Source organism: Aedes aegypti, chromosome 1, assembly GCF_002204515.2.
Source record: "Aedes aegypti strain LVP_AGWG chromosome 1, AaegL5.0 Primary Assembly, whole genome shotgun sequence".
NCBI classification, from domain to species: domain Eukaryota; kingdom Metazoa; phylum Arthropoda; class Insecta; order Diptera; family Culicidae; genus Aedes; species Aedes aegypti.
In genome coordinates, this window is record NC_035107.1 from 98,722,142 (window position 1) to 98,740,427 (window position 18,286).

Sequence of the window (18,286 nt, forward strand, 5' to 3'; positions counted from 1 at the left end):
CATAACCAAGGGGAGGGCAAACGGCCCATGGATAGCATTTGAGATTTTAACATTGAACACGGGCTAAAAATGAATAGTTCATGATCTGTTTGCGTACGAGTGCTTAGTAATAAATAAACTTTAAGGATAAAGCAAACTGATGCACTTGAAAGTTTCGTTCTGTTTACAATTATGATCAGAGCTCTTACAACCCATATAAAAATGATGAAGTCTCGTTATCAAATACAATTCATTTGGATAAAAATTAAGCTTTGATATTGTTCCACCTTGAAATAGCCTCAACAAGCATTTAAAAACAATCTGGAAGTTTGGAACACCATTAAATCAAAATTCTTTTGTCATTATTTTTTTTACCTGTCTGAAACTAAAGTTATTCTTGAACCTGGAATTATTTTGTAAAACCTGGAAATATCAGGGAATTTCATTCCTGTAAATCAGTAGACACTCTGTTTGAAAACCATAATTTATAGAAATAAATTGAAGCTAAATGAAAAATTCTTTGGAATTTGTTATTGGAATTTTTCGTTCAAATTTTTCAAGAATTGACGATGTTTTACAATTTTTAGTCTTCTAAAATTATTTTCTCTTTGATCGTTTATGTATTTTGAAGTGAAATTATTTTGTCAATCCTGGAAATATCAGGGAATTTGTTTTCTGTAAACACCCTTTAAGACAATCTGCAGCTACCAGCCCTGCATTCCTCATTTCAATCATTTAATGCTGTTAATTTCTCGTCTTTCCAGAACGCCACCATGGTGGATTTCAACGAGGATCTGAGTGCGGTGCCGGGCCCGAGTGGCCTAAACATCTCCGCCATCGATCGTCGTAGTTCGCTTCCAGCGTCGGTTCAACTTCCCCAATACTACCGTAATACATTCTCCTCGTCGACACCTTCGACATCTCCCCAGCAGCAGCAACAACCAACCGGTTCTTCGGTGCTGGGAGCGTTGAATCGTCAACCGCCGCGAACGAGTTTGATTGGGTACACCAATCGGACCACGGCACCGTACAATTTTGGTGCCTCCACTGGACCGATCGCCGAGGAGGAGCGGGACCAGTCATCGGAACAGGGTAACGAAAGCTTATCGGTATCCATCCGACAGAGGAAGGGCATTCGAGAGATTAGCAGTCGGAAGCGCTTGAATATTCCGCCAATGCCGGTGGATCGTTCGACGTCTGAACCTCCGGCGCCAATATTTGGGCGAAGGTTCCCTCTCCAATCGCAGCAGCAGCAACTACCGGAAGAAGGTAGCAGCGAAGAACTTAGGGAAGAGGGTAATCTTCTGGCCAACGGCAATCTGAACGAAAGCGCATCGGAGAGCAGTAGCGTGTCGAACCTGAATCTAAGTCAGACGGAAGGAGGACACATGGACAGCAGTAGGCGGTTATCCGGATTCATGGGGAACAGTCGAAGTAAGCGAGCCAGAGTCGGAGGCTCAACGGGAGATTTGTGCTTTTCGTCGCATTTGGAAACGGAAAAGAGTTTGTTTGCGTTGAAGAACTCCGGACAATCTGGACGGCCTGCGTTCAACGCATCGCTATATGGGAGCACATCTTCATTGGGGAGCAGTAATAGTAGCTTGTTTGCAAATTCCCCGTTCTACAATGGCCGGACGATGTACGGTGGTGCATCGGCCTACAGTAGTCGTCGAGACAACCGCCAAAAGGCGTTGAGAGTTCCGGTGCATATCAGGCCGTCGTCGTCGCTGTCGAATTTTTCCTCTTCCAACACCAGTTTGGCGTCCGATACTTCAGCGCTCTCGAATACGGCCAAGCGAATCCTGGAAATCCTTAATCAACGTTCCGGTCCGTTGACCGAAGCTCGAAAATTGGGCAGCAGCTTGAGTCTGAACAGTACGCTGGCATCCTCAAAGGTCCCTGGACTGGTCCAGGCACGGAAGCGTTTCAACGAGGAAGATCTCAGCATGAATCGAAGCATTCGAATGTCTAGTCCTCGAACGCCGTACAGTCGTCCGCTGAGTGCCACTGGCGGCATTGGCAGTTCCACCTCCTCGATCAACAAACCCCCAAGCACGGAACTACAAATCCCCACCATGTCGCAGCTACTCCAGATGAAACGCCTCCAAACGAATACCGAGTCTGCCCGGCGAATGGCCACCGAATCTAGCGGCAGTACGGTCCTAAATGAACCGACTCAGTATAAACTGCCCAGCGCCGAATCGGACGACACCAATAACAATGTGAAACACACCAGCAAGATGCGCAACAAACTGCACCGGATCCGGGAGGAATCCCTCGTCGATCGCAGCAGCAATGCTCCGGTGCCACAGGTCAACCTACCGGAAGTGCAGCTGGCCGGATTGAAATCAGTTCCTAAATTTGACATCCAGTTGCCAATTTCAACGGCGCTGGCGGTGGAAAGCAGTGATAAACCGAAAACGGTGGCAGTTATCAGCAATAAAGCAAAAAACAACGCGTATAAATTCTCATCGCCCACAAAACTAGACATTGCAAGTTCTGGAACAAGCACGACTTCCAAAACGCGGAACAACTTCAAATTCAGTGATCCGGAGCCATTGGGTGCGAGCAAGAGTAGTAGCACTCCAGCGCCTTCACTCAAACTGGGAGGATTCCAATTCAATCCGGAAATGGCCAAACCGAAAGCTACAATCCCAACCACTCAAACAAGCCCTACGTCGCAGAAGCCCCCACTACCCCTGAAAAGTGGTAGTTGTCTGGACGCTCTGAAGAGCAATGCTACAGTGCCCGAGCTTAAAACAGGCAGTTGTTTGGATGTCCTCAGCAAACCGGTGTCTCCCGCCGTCGCCATTGGTAATGGTTCTACCTCCGGATTCGGAAGCGCCTTCAAGCTAACCGGTTCCAACAAGTGGGAATGCGATACCTGTATGATGCGAAACGATCAGGACAAAACCAAATGCGTTTCGTGCGAAACTCCCAAGCCGGGTTCGAAGCCGGAAGCACCCAAAGCTAGTAGTTTCTCGTTCGGAACGACTCCGGTGATAGCTAGCAAATCTGCACCGTCGACGGATTCCGGATTCAAAGCACTGGTCGCTCAGCAGTCTGCCAAGTGGGAGTGCTCCGATTGCATGACTCGAAACGACTCCGATAAGCTCAAATGCGTTTGCTGTGAGAAAGCTAAACCCGGTGCAGCCGCAGCGCCTGCCCCGGCAGCAGCCGTCCCGGCCGCTATCAAGTCCATGTTCTCCATGCCTGCGAGCAGTACCGATCAGGGATTCAAAGCACTCGTAGCGCAACAGTCCGCCAACAAATGGGAATGCAGTGCGTGTATGACCCGAAACGAAGCCTCGCGCTCAAAGTGCGCTTGCTGTGAGCAGGCTAAACCGGGTTCCACTCCTGAGGATGCCCCTTCTTTCTCTTTCGGAAGCAAACCGTCGTCATCTTCTGGTACCAAGTTCAGCTTTGGAGTGCCTCCAAGCTCCGAGGCTAAGGACGCTCCCAAAACAGGATTTTCCTTCGGGGTGCCACCAGCTAGCTCGGCTACAAGCACTTCGACCCCTCCTAGCACCGGATTCAGTTTCGGTTCCGTAACGTCGACAACAAACACCACCAGCTCGGAAGATAAACCCAAGTTCAGCTTTGGCAGTGGGACAAGCACAGCCAATGCATCTGCACCAACAACCGGAAGCGGGTTTAGCTTCGGTGTGAAACCGACCCCCACTTCAGACACCACAGACAGTCCCAAGACGGAAAAGAAGGTGGAACCACCTAAACCGACAGCTACCATCGCATCGAGTGGCTTTACCTTCGGTGCCAAACCGGAAGCACCCAAACCTTCCGAAGCGGTCACTTCAACGACCACCACCAGTGGGTTCAGTTTCGGTTCGCCATCCAGCAAAAAACCCGCAGAAGCTCCCAAAACCGTTGGTTTCTCGTTTGGAAAACCAGCAGAAACCGCGAACGCGATCTCCACCACGGCTTCTCCAGTTGCGAAATGCACCAGCAATAGCGATACGACGGAACAGAAGAAACCTACCGTTAGTTTTGGTTCGTTAGCTGCTGCGGCCGCTACAACGACCAATTCCAGCACGTTTGCATCCACGGCGAGTCCTTCGTTTAGTTTTGGACCGTCAGCGTCAGCGGCGACGGCCACGAAGAGTACGGAAAGTAAAGCTTCACCGATCGTTGGAAGTGGAATGTTCTCGTTCGGATCGCCGAAGACGACTGTTGCCGCTTCAAGTGCGCCGACAGAGGCGCCAGCTGCTGAATCTAAACCGTCGAGCTTTTCCGTTGGAACAGCTGCTTCGTCCAACGTTCCTATCTTTGGAGGTGAGGATTTATTACTTTTGCTAAGTCTGTTTCATGGGCTCCATAAATCGCATATGATATATTTAAATGTTTTGAAAAATTGGTTTCTCAAAAATTTAAGGTTCTCTGTGCATTGGGGTCATGCTGTCCGCAAGTACGCGATAAATCTGCCGAAAGGATTTTCGAATTTTCAATAGGGTCCTAAAGCCCTGTCCCAATTTTAGTGCCAAACGCTTAAGTTTAGGCCAATAACACATGTTTACTCAATTTTCTAATGTTTTCCGTTGGTTTAAGCCCAAATTTTTTTTTTTTTAGATTTTGTCACGTCCTTTGGCTTAAACTCAAATTTTGGGTGTATTTTGTTTTTCGTGTCCCTTACGAAATGTCAGATAGGAACAACCCCAGTGGTCGAACTAAAACCCTTGTGGTGTTTTTGTCGACTAAGCGAACGTCAAACATGATCAAAAGCGTCAAGGTTCATTTATGGACCAAATTTTTAAATTAAAGTTTAAACATGATATAGCCATTATTTGAGCGGGAAAAATTGCTAAAGTAGTTACAGTAACATGCTTTTTCGTGTTATTAAATAAAAACAAGATTTCATTAAAAATTTTAGGACCCAATTGTTTAGGAAAATCTAAAAGCTATATGGATTGTTAAAGGTCCAATATATGGTATGGTAAAATAAACCAATACTGCAAAAAGTCACTTTTTACATTTTTCAGAAAAAAACCCCGAAAATTGTCTTACGTAATTAATGAATCGCCCCTTATCGACAGTTTTTGAAGAAATTCGTTAAGGGATTTTTCAAGCAGACCCTATAACAAATTCTGAAAGAGTTCTTACGTTGAATTTCCCAGTTATTCACCCAGCAATTTTTGAACGGATTCCTTCCAGAAATAATCACAGTTTCTCCCAGGATTTGTTGCGGAAATTTCTCCACGGATTATTCCAGGATTTTTTGGGCTTGGTAAAAGTAGTATAAAATTCTAATTAAATTCAGAATTATGACTGTTATATTTTTTTATCAGAAATAATTGCCCTGAGAAAATGTTCTAGATTTGTGGGGATAAAACATAACAAAAAATTATATGCCGAAGACCATGGAACGAAATGTTGAACAATTTATAAACAAGGGTCAAACTTTTTGCATCACTGAACTTTTTCATAACAAATTCCACGATTACTTAAAAAGACCGTCGTAAAATATCGTTTCATAGATCCAACTGGAATTTAGCACATTCAGTATAAGCCTAAAAAATTTGAATGCGCAGCAAAATATCTGAACCCCTAATTGAAATGCTTTTCAGCTCAAAAAAATGAACCCGTGCGAGCCAAAAATTGAACCCAATAAATGTTGACTGATTAATGACAAAAACCTATGCCAAAGCTATGTTTTTAATGAGCATAATATCAAGATATGTTTGTTTTTCGGTTCATGAAAGTATACGGCGATTCATTTCTTTATTTCCCAAGCGAGAGCTTAAATCATAATTGCCAACTAAACGACCGTTCTTGAGCAATAGCAGGCTCTTGATTGCAAGTTCATTGACTACTGCTTTCTCGTGCAAATTTGGCTAGGGATCCGTTCACTTTTGACTCGCGTTCAGTTCAAAGTGCATCACTGATTGTCATCATCAGTGCTTCCGGAGTAACGGCTCTACACGTTTATGATGCTGAAGTTGAAGAACCGGACTTTGATAAGGTACCGCGGGGCAAGTGGGTAAATGGGGTAAGTGAAAATAATTGATATATTTTACTGAATATGTGAATATACGTTTTAAACTCATGCGTAAACCTTCGAGGCTATTGAGAACATTACGATAGGTAAAAGATTTCTGAGATTTTTCAGCCATTATTGCATAATAGAGCGAAATATTGTTAACCTGTCAACTATCACTGTGTAACAAGTTGGCGACGTGCAATCTTATTTTAATATTTTCAGTAGATAACTTCGAAGTGTGTGATCAAAATAGTGTGAGTTTTTTTACTGCACAAATTTCAAGTAATTTTTCCTAGTTGCGGTAGAAATTTCAGATCAATCTGAGTTCTAGGAGTCAAGATCCAAGTTTCCAAACTTGGCCATTTTGTATGAAGAATGGCAAAATGATCTTTTTTTTTCGCCGGTCGCTGTATACAGGCTAAAACACTTCAAACTGAGCAACTTTGCCGAAGTCATCAATCTCCCAAATCATCAGCATATAGATAATCTTAGCATCTATTTGAAGAAGGTCATAAACGTTTAGGAGAATCAGAAAATGATATTTTCTGACTCAGTGTCATCGTGAAGTGAAATTTTCAGCTAATCAATGTGTTAATATGAGTCTATGATAAAAAGTCGAAAAACGAAACGTCGAAAGGAAGGCAAAAGGTCGAAGAGGAAAAAACAAGGGACAAAATATCAAAAATCTTTCAAAGAAATCCATGAAACAATTAATGTTCGATCTTTTGTCCCTAAACCGTGTAACATAGTAACCTGAGAGAGAGAGAGAGGAGTCAGCTCACTGACAGCTGGCATGTTTTCTAGCCTTTTTTGACTTTTTTCAATTCTTGGGGAGTGCACAATGGTCAGATAAACTTATGTTGGTCAAAATCATATTTACTTCATGTTGTTCATTATGGAAAAGGATATGAATTCAAAAATTCAAAAAACAATAGCAGTTCGCCAACACACAACTACATATAAGTATTCTAATTTGAAAAATGTGAAATCATCGAAAAACATTTAGAAATTTTAATTACGTTTACTTGAATTTGACGCTTTTTCACGTTCAGCCCTTCAAATGTGTTGGTTTTCCAGTGACAGTTGGTGACAGGTTCCCTTGACTTTTGAGAGCTTGCAATATAAGCCAGTTGTCTTGTCTCTATCAGATAGTAACCTTTTCTCCAATATTTACTGAAGAATTTCTGATTTTATCATGTATATTTTTTTATGACAAACTCTTTTTCAGAATCTATTATCTGATATAGCGTCCAAATTTGGTACTATTTTTACAATAACCAATTTCCGCGCCACACCATCCCCCTTTTAGATTTTCTTACTACTTTTAGTGTTAAAAGAATTAAATTCTTTCCAAAACAACTGCAAAGTCGAAAATCCGATTGAATATCATGTATGACCCAAGGCACGGAAAACTTAATTTAAAGTAAATTCATCAACATTTTAGACTACAAACACATATTTCTTTATCGTAGGTGCTCAAAAGCCCTCTGGTCCTTCCATCACCCCAAGCTTTAGCTTCGGGGCGTCTGCTGGATCTACCGTTGCTGGTACGACGGCATCATCTACCGCTTCTGCTACTGCTGCTCCATCAACCTTCTCCTTTGGACCTGCTTCATCGAAACCTGCGGAAACGAGTACTACTACAACCACCGTAACTGCACCAACGGCGGCAGCGCCAAGCTTTGTCTTTGGCCAAAGCGGTCAATTAGCTAACAAGGTTGTACCAACCTTTGGTGCTACCGCAGCAGCGGCTCCTTCCGATAAATCTACGTTCGGAACGTTTGGGGCAACTGCTACGGCTACTGGTACCGCAAACGCTTCTGCCGCCTCGGCGTCCACGGGAATTTTCGGCAATTCCACAACCACCGGCACTTCAGGATTCGGTTTCGGAGCAGCGACGGCTTCCGCTACGACACCAAAACCAGCTGAATCGACAGCTTCCTCTGCATTTACGTTTGGAGCAAGCAAAAGCATTTCATCGCTTGCATCCAGCGCTGCTCCTGTTTTTGGTTCACCGGCTGCAGCATCGTCTAGCACTCCGATATTCGGAAGCCCATCGACCAATACGCCGACATTTGGCAGCTTTGGGAATGCAGCCGGCAGCAGTACCAGTTCAACGCCTGCATTTGGCTCCAGCACGTTTGGAGCAGCTGCTTCGCCAGCCGGTGCCGGAAGCACATCCGGATCGATTTTCGGTCAAGTGGCAGCGGTAGCACCGGCCTTCGGAAGCGCCGCTGGAGCAACGGCAGCCCCCGTATTCGGAGCAGCCTCGCCGGCATTCGGAGCAAGCAGTCCGTTTGGCGGTGCCTCCAGTGCATCCGCCGCACCAACTGGAGACGAACCGCAGGCGAAAAAGGCGTTCGATTTCGGATCGGGCCCATCAACTGTAAATAGTCAACCTGCGGCGGTAAGTTCAATACTTTGGCAACTGACCTTCAACGTTTCTTGATGAATTAGGGATCATGCACAAATTACGTCATGCTCCAAGGGGGGGGGGGGTTTGTCAAGCCAAGCGTGACAAGCCTTACAAAATTCTCGAACGACTCATACAAAAAGCGTAACAAAGGGGGGAGGGGTCGAAAAAGTCGAAATTTAGCGTTACATAATTTGTGTACCATCCGTTATGAGTGATAATCTAAATCAACGAAGTGTAAATAAGTTGTTAAACGGTCTATCGGTTTCTGAACAATTCACTATGTTTTGATTTTTTTGAGGGGAAGGCGCACTGCGGACACTTATATAGGATTTTTTGCACCCGTGTTTTCTCGACCACAAACCAGGGGGATTTGTCAAATGTATCGGGTTTATAATAGTAATCAAACTTTTTTTTTTTTTTGTACAGCCCTTCCAGTTTGGATCGAGCAGCAATAACAATAACAACAATGACAACAACACGAAACCGTTTTCGTTCTCGGCGAACTCCGCGCCCAGCTTTAACTTCACCGCGGGATCCAATGTTGGCCAAACGGTAAGTGTTTCAATGCCTGCATCCTCCCCTATTTCCCCCATTTCTCGGCTAACCGTTTATCACCGATCCATCGATATAGTCACTCATCAAAAAAAATATTCTTAAGTAGTTCTCTGAAATTTCCAAAACTAAATTATCCATTCATTTGTTTCTCTTCCCGCGTCTCTTCACCAACCCTTCGAATACTGTGTCCACCCATTTGGTTACACTTCGCCCGTGTTCCTTGTTGCCCCCATCAAGTCGGCTCCGTTTACGTTCGGCAGTAGCCAACCCGTAGCTCCGGTCGCCAGCAGTGGTGTGTTCAGCTTTGGAGCAGCGACCGGAGCCGGAGCTTCAGCAGCCCCAATCGGCAGCGGACTAGGAGGAATGGCTGACGTACGTGTTTTACCTTGAGTATTCCATTTTGATCGAATAGCGTTTTTTGAATACTTTTCCGTTTTCTTGATTTTATCTGAGTGGAAAGCGTGAGCGTTGTCGATTGGTACCAAGAGTTTTAACTTCCCATTACACAGCGTGGTAAATCATAATTACTAACATAACTGTGCTGCACGAAGGCTTTTGCCGCGCAAGGATGCGAGGTGGCCTTTCCGTGCCCATTTTCGTTTCACACATCTCATTTGCATATCGCCAACGCACGGCAACCCAGTACCGGGCGGCACCCTTTGGTTTATTTGCATGTGTTGTTTTTAAGTTTATCTTTGTTTTAATTTTTTGAAAGAGTTTGAATAAGCCATGGTGTTCACTAATTCGTGTGTGTACTAACTGAACATTGTACTAGTGTTAGAGGCATTTTGCATTTGCGTGTGGCATTTTGCACTTTCTAATGGATGATGGAACGACATGCACTTTCATTACTGGCTCATTTTGTGCTCATATAACGACCATCGAGAGGCATGGAGATCGATCAAGATGACGGCGCACCAAGGATAACTGGTAAATTGGTTTGGAAATGAAACTAAGGTATTTTCTCAACATTGACTAGGGTAGAAGCACCGGTTCTGGTCATACGCCAGTTGTAGCCATACACTGTTTTACATGGCCAATCAGCATGAAACCTTTTGTGATCAGCAGATCACATTCACATGATAGAGCTCCATTCATTTACTTGTTAGAATTGATTCAAAACATAAGAATTCATTTTGCTTATAATTTTAACTCTTATACGCCTTATTTGGCCAGGGCACTCGTAATTTGGCCACTCTAATAAAAAATAAATGTGATTGACCAATTTAGGAATCAAAGTTAAATCTCTGGTTGAAACTGGTTCTAGTGGCCTATATTGACCAACAGGTTTTCAAAGCGAAAAAATGGTTTCAGCTAAGTTTTGATAGTAGAAACATTAACCTAAGAATGCTAATGTCGCGACTGTTCGAGTTATTGTCGCGCGCTCACCAAATCGGAACGCGTGTGTGGGACACGCGACGTGTGACTCATTCCCGACATAACTGTCATAATGACATGTGTAGCGCTGCATTCTTACGATGTTTATGAACACAGCGCACTCTTCAAATATTAGTCGCGACGATTGGAGATTGAGAAAAAAAAATATTTAAAAAAAATGTTTGTCCTTATTTCTGTCGGATCCATAATACCAACATCTAGTTTGCCGCGCGCTGACAGTCTGAGTAACATGCCTCAAAGTGTCAAACAAATTTAAAAAATCATAATAAATCATGCTCTACGATATGGCATTGAACAATCCATAAAAAGTACATTTCGGTTTTTTTTTTTTGACAACAGCGCCACTAGCGTTCCACTACTAATATTTCTATTAATTTGATATTTTACATACATAATATGGATTGAAAGCTTACATTTGACATATTTATAGTATAAATACGGGTGCTCATATAGTTTTTGACCTTTTTTTTAGGCTGGCCAAAACCGGTGCTTTTACCCCATGGTCTGCCGTGAATCGCAAGTCAGTCCCATCTGTAAAAAGTAGGCATTGAGAAAATGGGCTGTAAAGTTTTCAAACTCGTTTTCCATACGATTATTCAAAAAATTCCAGAGAATTGGAACATGATCAAATCATAATGAAACTTTCAGAATTTGCTTTTCACTACGATATCTTTTCGAGAAAAATATAAAGATAAGCAAAAGACGGTTCATTTTTGTGTTACACGGTGCGGTAATCTGTAGTGTGACTGATATGCGGTTACTTTTCATTATGGGACAATTTGACTTGCTGTTTTTTCCTAATTTTTCTGAACAAAACATATTATCTCATTAGTGCAGCTGAAAGAGCATTGGAAGATATGATGAAAAATGAGCTCAACTCATTTTTGACGAAAATGCAGATGGAACTGACTTGCGATTCACGGCAGTGGTGTCCTCAAAAATATTGATATCTTCCGTATTCCTCCCTTTTGTTTGTCGTCAAATAAGTTCCTTCGTAATTAAAACGTTGACTGAGCGGGCCCTGTTGTCTAAAGGGTATGGGTCGTTTGACATAAGGTCATTTAGCACCGCGCAATTTGGCATAAAGGACAATTGGCATAACATCAAGAACGAACATGCCTGCAAAAATGTGGACTTTGTGGGCGTGCGTTTATTGTTACTAAGCAAGCCGCATCGAGTAAAGGAATGTGGGTTCGATTATCGCCACAGTCCGGAAAACTTTTCGTCTGGAACATATTTCGACTGTGCCACTGGGCGTTGCATGCTAGTTTGTTATCTAGTGTGGTGCTTTTTTCAATGGACATAATCGTCCACTGAAAGCATTAACGTGTCGGTGTGTAATTTTTTTTTTTCTACCGCTATTTTTGATCGCTCCTTAAATACAAAATCAATGGTTTCTAGCTTTTCGTTTGCTATCGACGCGACATCATCGCGATCTATTGATTGCTAGTGTGATCCTTGGAGGATTGTCAGCAACATCCTTGCAGGATTCCGGTCAAAATTTTCCGGGTTTGACTGTTTTCTCTCGATATTTTGAATTATTTTCGATTGCTTATCAGATTTCTTACCAAACTAAAGTCCTTGACGGATCTACAATGATACCTTGGATTATTTCTAACAACCCTGGTAAATTTTTAGTCCAAGCAAAGGTGCGATCTACTTGCAGAGATGTCCCTTGGTGAACCAAATGTAAGAGAAGCTTAGAAAAAATGCTCGAAAACAATTCAATCGGGCGAAATCAACACGCAATTGGTCTCTGTACAAAGAGGCTTCAACCAATTATAATAGATAAATAAGAAGGTCGAAGCGCAAAATACATGTGTAAAGGCATAAACAATTCTAATAAAGCTGCTAGACTTTGGAAAATTATCTCTAAGGATCATAATAATGGTCAAGGTACGTTAAAAAAGGGATGATGGGTTCTACACTTTAGTAACTCTTTGAATGGATCTGATATATCCAAAATAGAAGTTGCAGATATTTTTACATATCCTAAGATTGAATAGGCTTTTGATTCTTTTGAATCTCCCAAAACATTAGATGAAATTTTACGGCGCATCTTCAAAAGTGCAAGGAAACTGTTATCCCTATTCTAGTGACTTTATTCAAATCAAGCATTCTCTTGGGATATCTTCCACCTAAATGGAGGCAAGTACGGGTAGTGTTTATACCAAAGTCTAGTAAAAAAATCCTTTAGGCTAATAAGTCTTACATCAATCTTTTTAAATCTAATGGAAAAAAAACTCAGATTTATAAATTGAATCAAATATACCTAAAAATAAGCTATTGAGTAGAGCTCAATTCGCTTATCAGACTGATAAGTCGGCACTTTCGGCTCTTTTTTCGCTGGTTTCGAAAATTGAAAAAAAAAACTTTTGACACTAAGGAGATACTACTGACTGCTTTTCTCGATGTCGAAGGCGCGTTTGACAACGCTAGTTTTTACATCGATGAAAAACGCCATGAGAAATCGAGGCTCCCCTGAAAAAAATAATTGAGTAGATAGAAGACATGGTATCTAGAAGGGAAATATCAGTATATCTAAAAGATTCAGTTGGAAAGGTAACAGCTGTTCAAGGCTGTCCGCAAGGAAGAGTTCTCTCTCCTCTTCTCTAGTCAGTGATTGTTGATGACCTACTTATAAAGCTAAAGCATCAAGGATTCGAAATAATTGGGTTTGCAGATGATATTGTTGTTATAGTCCGCAGTAAATTCGATAGAACTATTTTCGAGCGAATGCCAACAGCACTCAATTTAACTTTAACATGGTGCAATAATGAAGGATTAGCTTAGCTTAGCTTAGACTGACTACACATATCGATGGTCGCTATTCCTTGAATGATCGAAGACAGTGAAGATGCACAAAGAATCAACTAGAACTTTGGCTATGATTGGCTATAATCTTCTTCTGTGAGCATAATTCAGTGGCTCTTTTTATACAGGGTCAATAACGGCGCCGGCCACGTCCTTGTAGTCAGGTGGGATTGGGGAAGGAATGTTAGTGTGTAATCTTTGCTATTCGGAGACCGTGCCCACAAAAATTACTGGTAGGGATGTTTGTTAATGGGAAGGATCGTTGGGTCACAGGATTCACTTTGATAAGCGATAAGACCATGATAAACAATTATTTGTGAGATATAAACATGCCTTTATAATAATATTTTTAATTTAAGGCCTGTTCATTTAAGAAAGTGGACACGTGTTTTTTACAGTAAACTGTTTATTTTCGAACAAATTCATGAGTTTACCTAAAATACATGGAAATCAACGTAATTTCGACCAAATTCACATAAATTTGAACATTTATTGAGCATTGCTGGAGAATGCTCTTACTTTTCTCATTATACCTCCCATAAGGTTCTGCACAACTTTTTTCGGAACTTTTCGTTGTGCTGCTGTTCGTTGTGACCACATTTTCTTGAAAAAATCTATGGAGCTTGCTTCTCTTCCATCCTTCTTAAGATGTCGTTTGATTATTGCCCAATATGTTTCAATGGGGCGTAGTTCTGAGCAATTTGATGGATTCTATCATTTTTCTACAAATTCGACTTTTTCCTTCTTGAGCATCTCCAAAGTAGATGAAGCATAGTGAGCCGATGCTAAGTCTGGCAAAAACAATGGAGGCATGGTATGCTTTCAGTAGATGGGCAGAAGCAATTTTTTAATTCATTCAGTTCTGTAATTTTCGCTGTTGATTGAACCCGTCGTGAAATATGTAGTATTTTCATACTGCAGGAGCAAATTGCTTGCCATAACAAATCATTTTTCCCAAATTTTTCTGTTGGGATGTATCGTACGTCGTCAGGAGTATCTGTTTTGGCCAAAGCGTTGAAAAAATTCAATGGACACTTCGCGATTTTAGCCAAATCTCGGAACGACAGTTTTTCTGTACACCATTTGTGCAGAAAAAAATTGCGAGTCGCCATGTCAAATGGAAAAAGTCATCGACGAAACTAAAAAAAGAATCGTCATCGTCACTCAACCAGCGTTGGATGACGATTTACGACAGTTTTTCTGTACACCATTTGTGCAGAAAAAAATTGCGAGTCGCCATGCCAAATGGAAAAAGTCGTCGACGAAACTAAAAAAAGAATCGTCATCGTCACTCAACCAGCGTTGGATGACGATTTACTGCAGTGGTCCGCCACAAAGGCTCGGCGTCATGACGAACTAATAAGCCTTCGTTATGGTCGAATCTTCGTTCGGGAGCTCTGAGCCGACTAAAAATATGAACCGTGGCGTCGATCGATTACACAGTTCGACAAAAAAGTCGATATGAATGCACAGAGACCGGACACCCCGGGCTTGAAAGTATAAAAATAAACAAAAATAATGGCGTTTTCAGAATGTTCGTGTCTGCCCCAGGTCATTTTTAAAATATACTTGAACTTTTTGCATTTTTTATTTAAAAATCTAATCTAATCAATAAACCGACACAGGTAGTCCCAAAATTGGCCACTGTAGTCCCTGGCCACGATCACAGGGTTTGACGGTGCCAAAGTAGAAGGTGCACCATAATAATACCCGTCTGTGAAACATATCACCTTCCCAATACTTTGGCACACCTCTAACGGTTCATGATTTTCATGAAACGGCTGCATTCAGGCAGAGGATCTGTTAATATGTTTCGCCATATTATCAGGTTCTCTTCGAACGGAGGGACCGCCAGGGCTCATTAGTTGCTTATAAACCAGTGCTGGTTGTTGATGTTTTAGTTCGTTTACACGAGCTGTAGCATCCTTTGTACTAATCAGTAATGGTGGTTAAGTTTCGAAGCCAACGTGTGATCAATCGTTTTATAATGCAACATAAGAATGGGTGTTTGGTGGAACTGTGCGTTACACTCGTCGTTATTAAATTTAGTGATTGTGAGGGTGCTAATAGTGACTTTATAATGAAATCTATGGTGATGAAAATTTGAAAATGAAATTAGAAGTGATTCTGATAGTTTTGTTAAAAATAATAATGATGATGTGAACCCTACTAATTTAATAATGACCATAATACATTGTGCAATCATTTCTCTGAATATAAACTTTATTGCCTAGTTCTTCAAATTTGCATGATAAAAGTGTTAATAATAACAGCGAGTGCAGAAGAATGGATCGAAGTGATTTTTTTTACTGTAACTTTCTTGATCATAGTGCTAAATCGTAGTTGGAATAGTAATGACTCTACAGCAACAAAAATAATGAAAAATTTAAATAGAATATCTTTTAATTACTTAGTAATGCTAACAGATGGTAAATGGTAATAACAATGAATTTATATGAAAATGGTGTAATGTGAAAAGTGATATAATGGAAAGTATACCTGAAGTGTATTACGAAAGTTGATGAGTGATAATCGATGATATACGTGCAAGTGTCGAAAATGAAAGTGACGATAGTGAGTGATGAAATGAAATGGGGAATGAGGACCTTTTAATAAAACTATTTCGTTCTTCACTTTAACCACTCTAGTAGCATTTCAGGCCTTATCATAGTTTGATAGTAGTCTGAACTATTAAACTGCAAAACTACGGCAAGGGCTGATTGCTGCTAGCGTACACAGTGACCATTTGAGCAACATTGCTTAGGAACGTCTGTGTGATGAACGCAATAGAGGCTTATAAAAGCAAATGCTGGGAAGGAGCTTAGGGCAGATTAAGAGTGCCAGTACTACCCCTATCGCTACCGACAAAAAAAAAAAAAAAATCTAATCTAATCAATAAACCGACACAGGTAGTCCCAAAATTGGCCACTGTAGTCAATTATCCATTTTAGGTCTACAATAGCCCTATTTAGCACGAGACATGAAAAATGAACTGTCGCACGATATGTTATTTATTTAGTTGGTGTTACATCAATTAATTTGATAAAACCTCGTTAACGATGTTACGCCAATTTACTCGGTCCATGGCTGTGTCTCTCCAACTTCGATTTTGGCCCACGTTCTCCAGATCTCGTTGCACCTGATCAAGCCACCTCGCTCGCTGTGCTCCTCGCCTTCTTGTGCCAACCGGATTTGACGCGAACACCATCTTTGCAGGATTGTTGTCCGGTAGTCTTGCAACATGTCCTGCCCAGCGCACCCTTCCGGCTTTCGCAACCTTCTGGATACTGGGTTCGCCGTAGAGCCTAGCGAGCTCGTGATTCATTCTCCGCCGCCACACACCGTTTTCCTGTACTCCGCCAAAGATCGTCCTAAGCACCCTTCGTTCGAACACTCCAAGTGCTTGCAGGTCCTATTCCAGCATGGTCCATGCTTCATGTCCATAGAGGACTACCGGTCTTATAAGCGTTTTGTACATGGTACATTTGGTGCGAGGGTGAATCTTTCTCGACCGCAGCTTCTTCTGGAGCCCATAGTAGGCGCGACTTCCACTGATGATGCGTCTCCGTATTTCACGACTAACGTTGTTATCAGCCGTTAACAAGGATCCGAGGTAGACGAACTCATCAACCACCTCAAAAGTATCCCCGTCTATCGTAACACTGCTTCCCAGGCGGGCTATGTCGCGCTCGGTTCCGCCTATCAGCATGTACTTTGTTTTTGACGCATTCACCACCAGGCCGACTTTTGTCGCTTCACGTTTCAGGCGGGTGTACAGGTCTGCCACCGTTCCAAATGTTCTGCCGACAATATCCATATCATCCGCGAAGCAAACAAATTGGCTGGATCTTGTGAAAATCGTACCTCGGTTATTGAACTCGGCTCTCCGCATGACACCTTCTAGCGCGATGTCGAACAGCAGGCACGAAAGTCCATCACCCTGTCGAAGTCCCCGGCGGGATTCGAACGAACTGGAATGTTCGCCCGAAATCTTCACGCTATTCTGCACACCGTCCATCGTTGCTCTTATTAGTCTTGTGAGCTTCCCGGGAAAGCTGTACTCGTCCATGATTTTCCATAGCTCTTCGCGGTCGATGCTATCATAAGCCGCTTTGAAATCGATGAACAGGTGATGCGTTGGGACTTGGTATTCACGGCATTTCTGGAGGATTTGCCGTACAGTGAAGATTTGGTCCGTTGTCGAGCGGCCGTTGATGAAACCAGCTTGATAACTTCCCACAAACTCATTTGTTATTGGTGATAGACGACGGAAGATAATCTGGGATAGCACTTTGTAGGCGGCATTCAGGATAGTGATCGCACGATAGTTTTCACATTCCAGTTTGTCGCCCTTCTTGTAGATGGGGCATATGACCCCTTGCTTCCACTCCTCCGGCAGCTGTTCCGTTTCCCAGATTCTGACGATCAGCCGGTGCAGACAGGCTGCCAACCTCTCCGGACCCATTTTGATGAGTTCAGCTCCAATACCATCCTTACCAGCGGCCTTGTTATTCTTGAGCTGGTTGATGGCATCCTTAACTTCCCTCAATGTGGGGGCAGGTTGGTTTCCTTCATCCGCCGTGCTGACGTAGCCACTTCCTCCGCTGTCGTGACCCTCGGCGCATGTGTTCTCCGTGCCATTCAGGTGTTCATCGTAGTGCTGCTTCCACCTTTCAATCACCTCACGTCCGTCCGTCAAGATGCTTCCGTCCTTATCCCTACACATTTCGGCTCGCGGCACGAAGCCTTTTCGGGATGCGTTAAGCTTCTCGTAGAACTTTCGCGTTTCTTGTGAACGATGCAGCTGTTCCATTTCTTCACATTCCGCTTCTTCCAGGCGGTGATCTCTAGATGTATCGATACGGGAGGCTGTGCTGGAAGTAGGTGCTGCGAATGGCCATGTTCTTGGAGGCGGCAAAATCTATCAGTCGTAGGCCGTTCTCGTTCGTCAGCCGGTGGGCGCTGAACTTTCCAATCGTCGGTCTGAACTCCTCCTCCTGGCCAACCTGAGCGTTTAAGTCTCCTATGACGATCTTGACGTCGTGGCTTGGGCAGCGGTCGTACTCGCGTTCGAGCTGCGCGTAAAATGCGTCCTTGTCATCAGTGCTTCCGGAGTGAGGGCTATGCACGTT

The 18,286-nt window shown here is 42.8% G+C and overlaps 1 protein-coding gene across 3 annotated transcripts in view; it reads left to right on the forward strand.

Annotated features, from left to right (window-relative positions):
* LOC5580118 (nuclear pore complex protein Nup153) overlaps positions 1 to 18,286 on the forward strand; it is a 45,484-nt gene that overhangs the window by 14,726 nt on the left and 12,472 nt on the right. For 2 of the 3 annotated variants that reach the window (XM_021843466.1, XM_021843473.1), the window contains exons 3-6: positions 744 to 4,269; positions 7,444 to 8,378; positions 8,814 to 8,939; positions 9,180 to 9,314. In XM_021843466.1, the coding sequence (XP_021699158.1) occupies positions 744 to 4,269; positions 7,444 to 8,378; positions 8,814 to 8,939; positions 9,180 to 9,314 (4,722 nt within the window). The remainder of the gene's footprint in view (positions 1 to 743; positions 4,270 to 7,443; positions 8,379 to 8,813; positions 8,940 to 9,179; positions 9,315 to 18,286) is intronic. The other variant, XM_021843478.1, reaches the window with a different exon arrangement.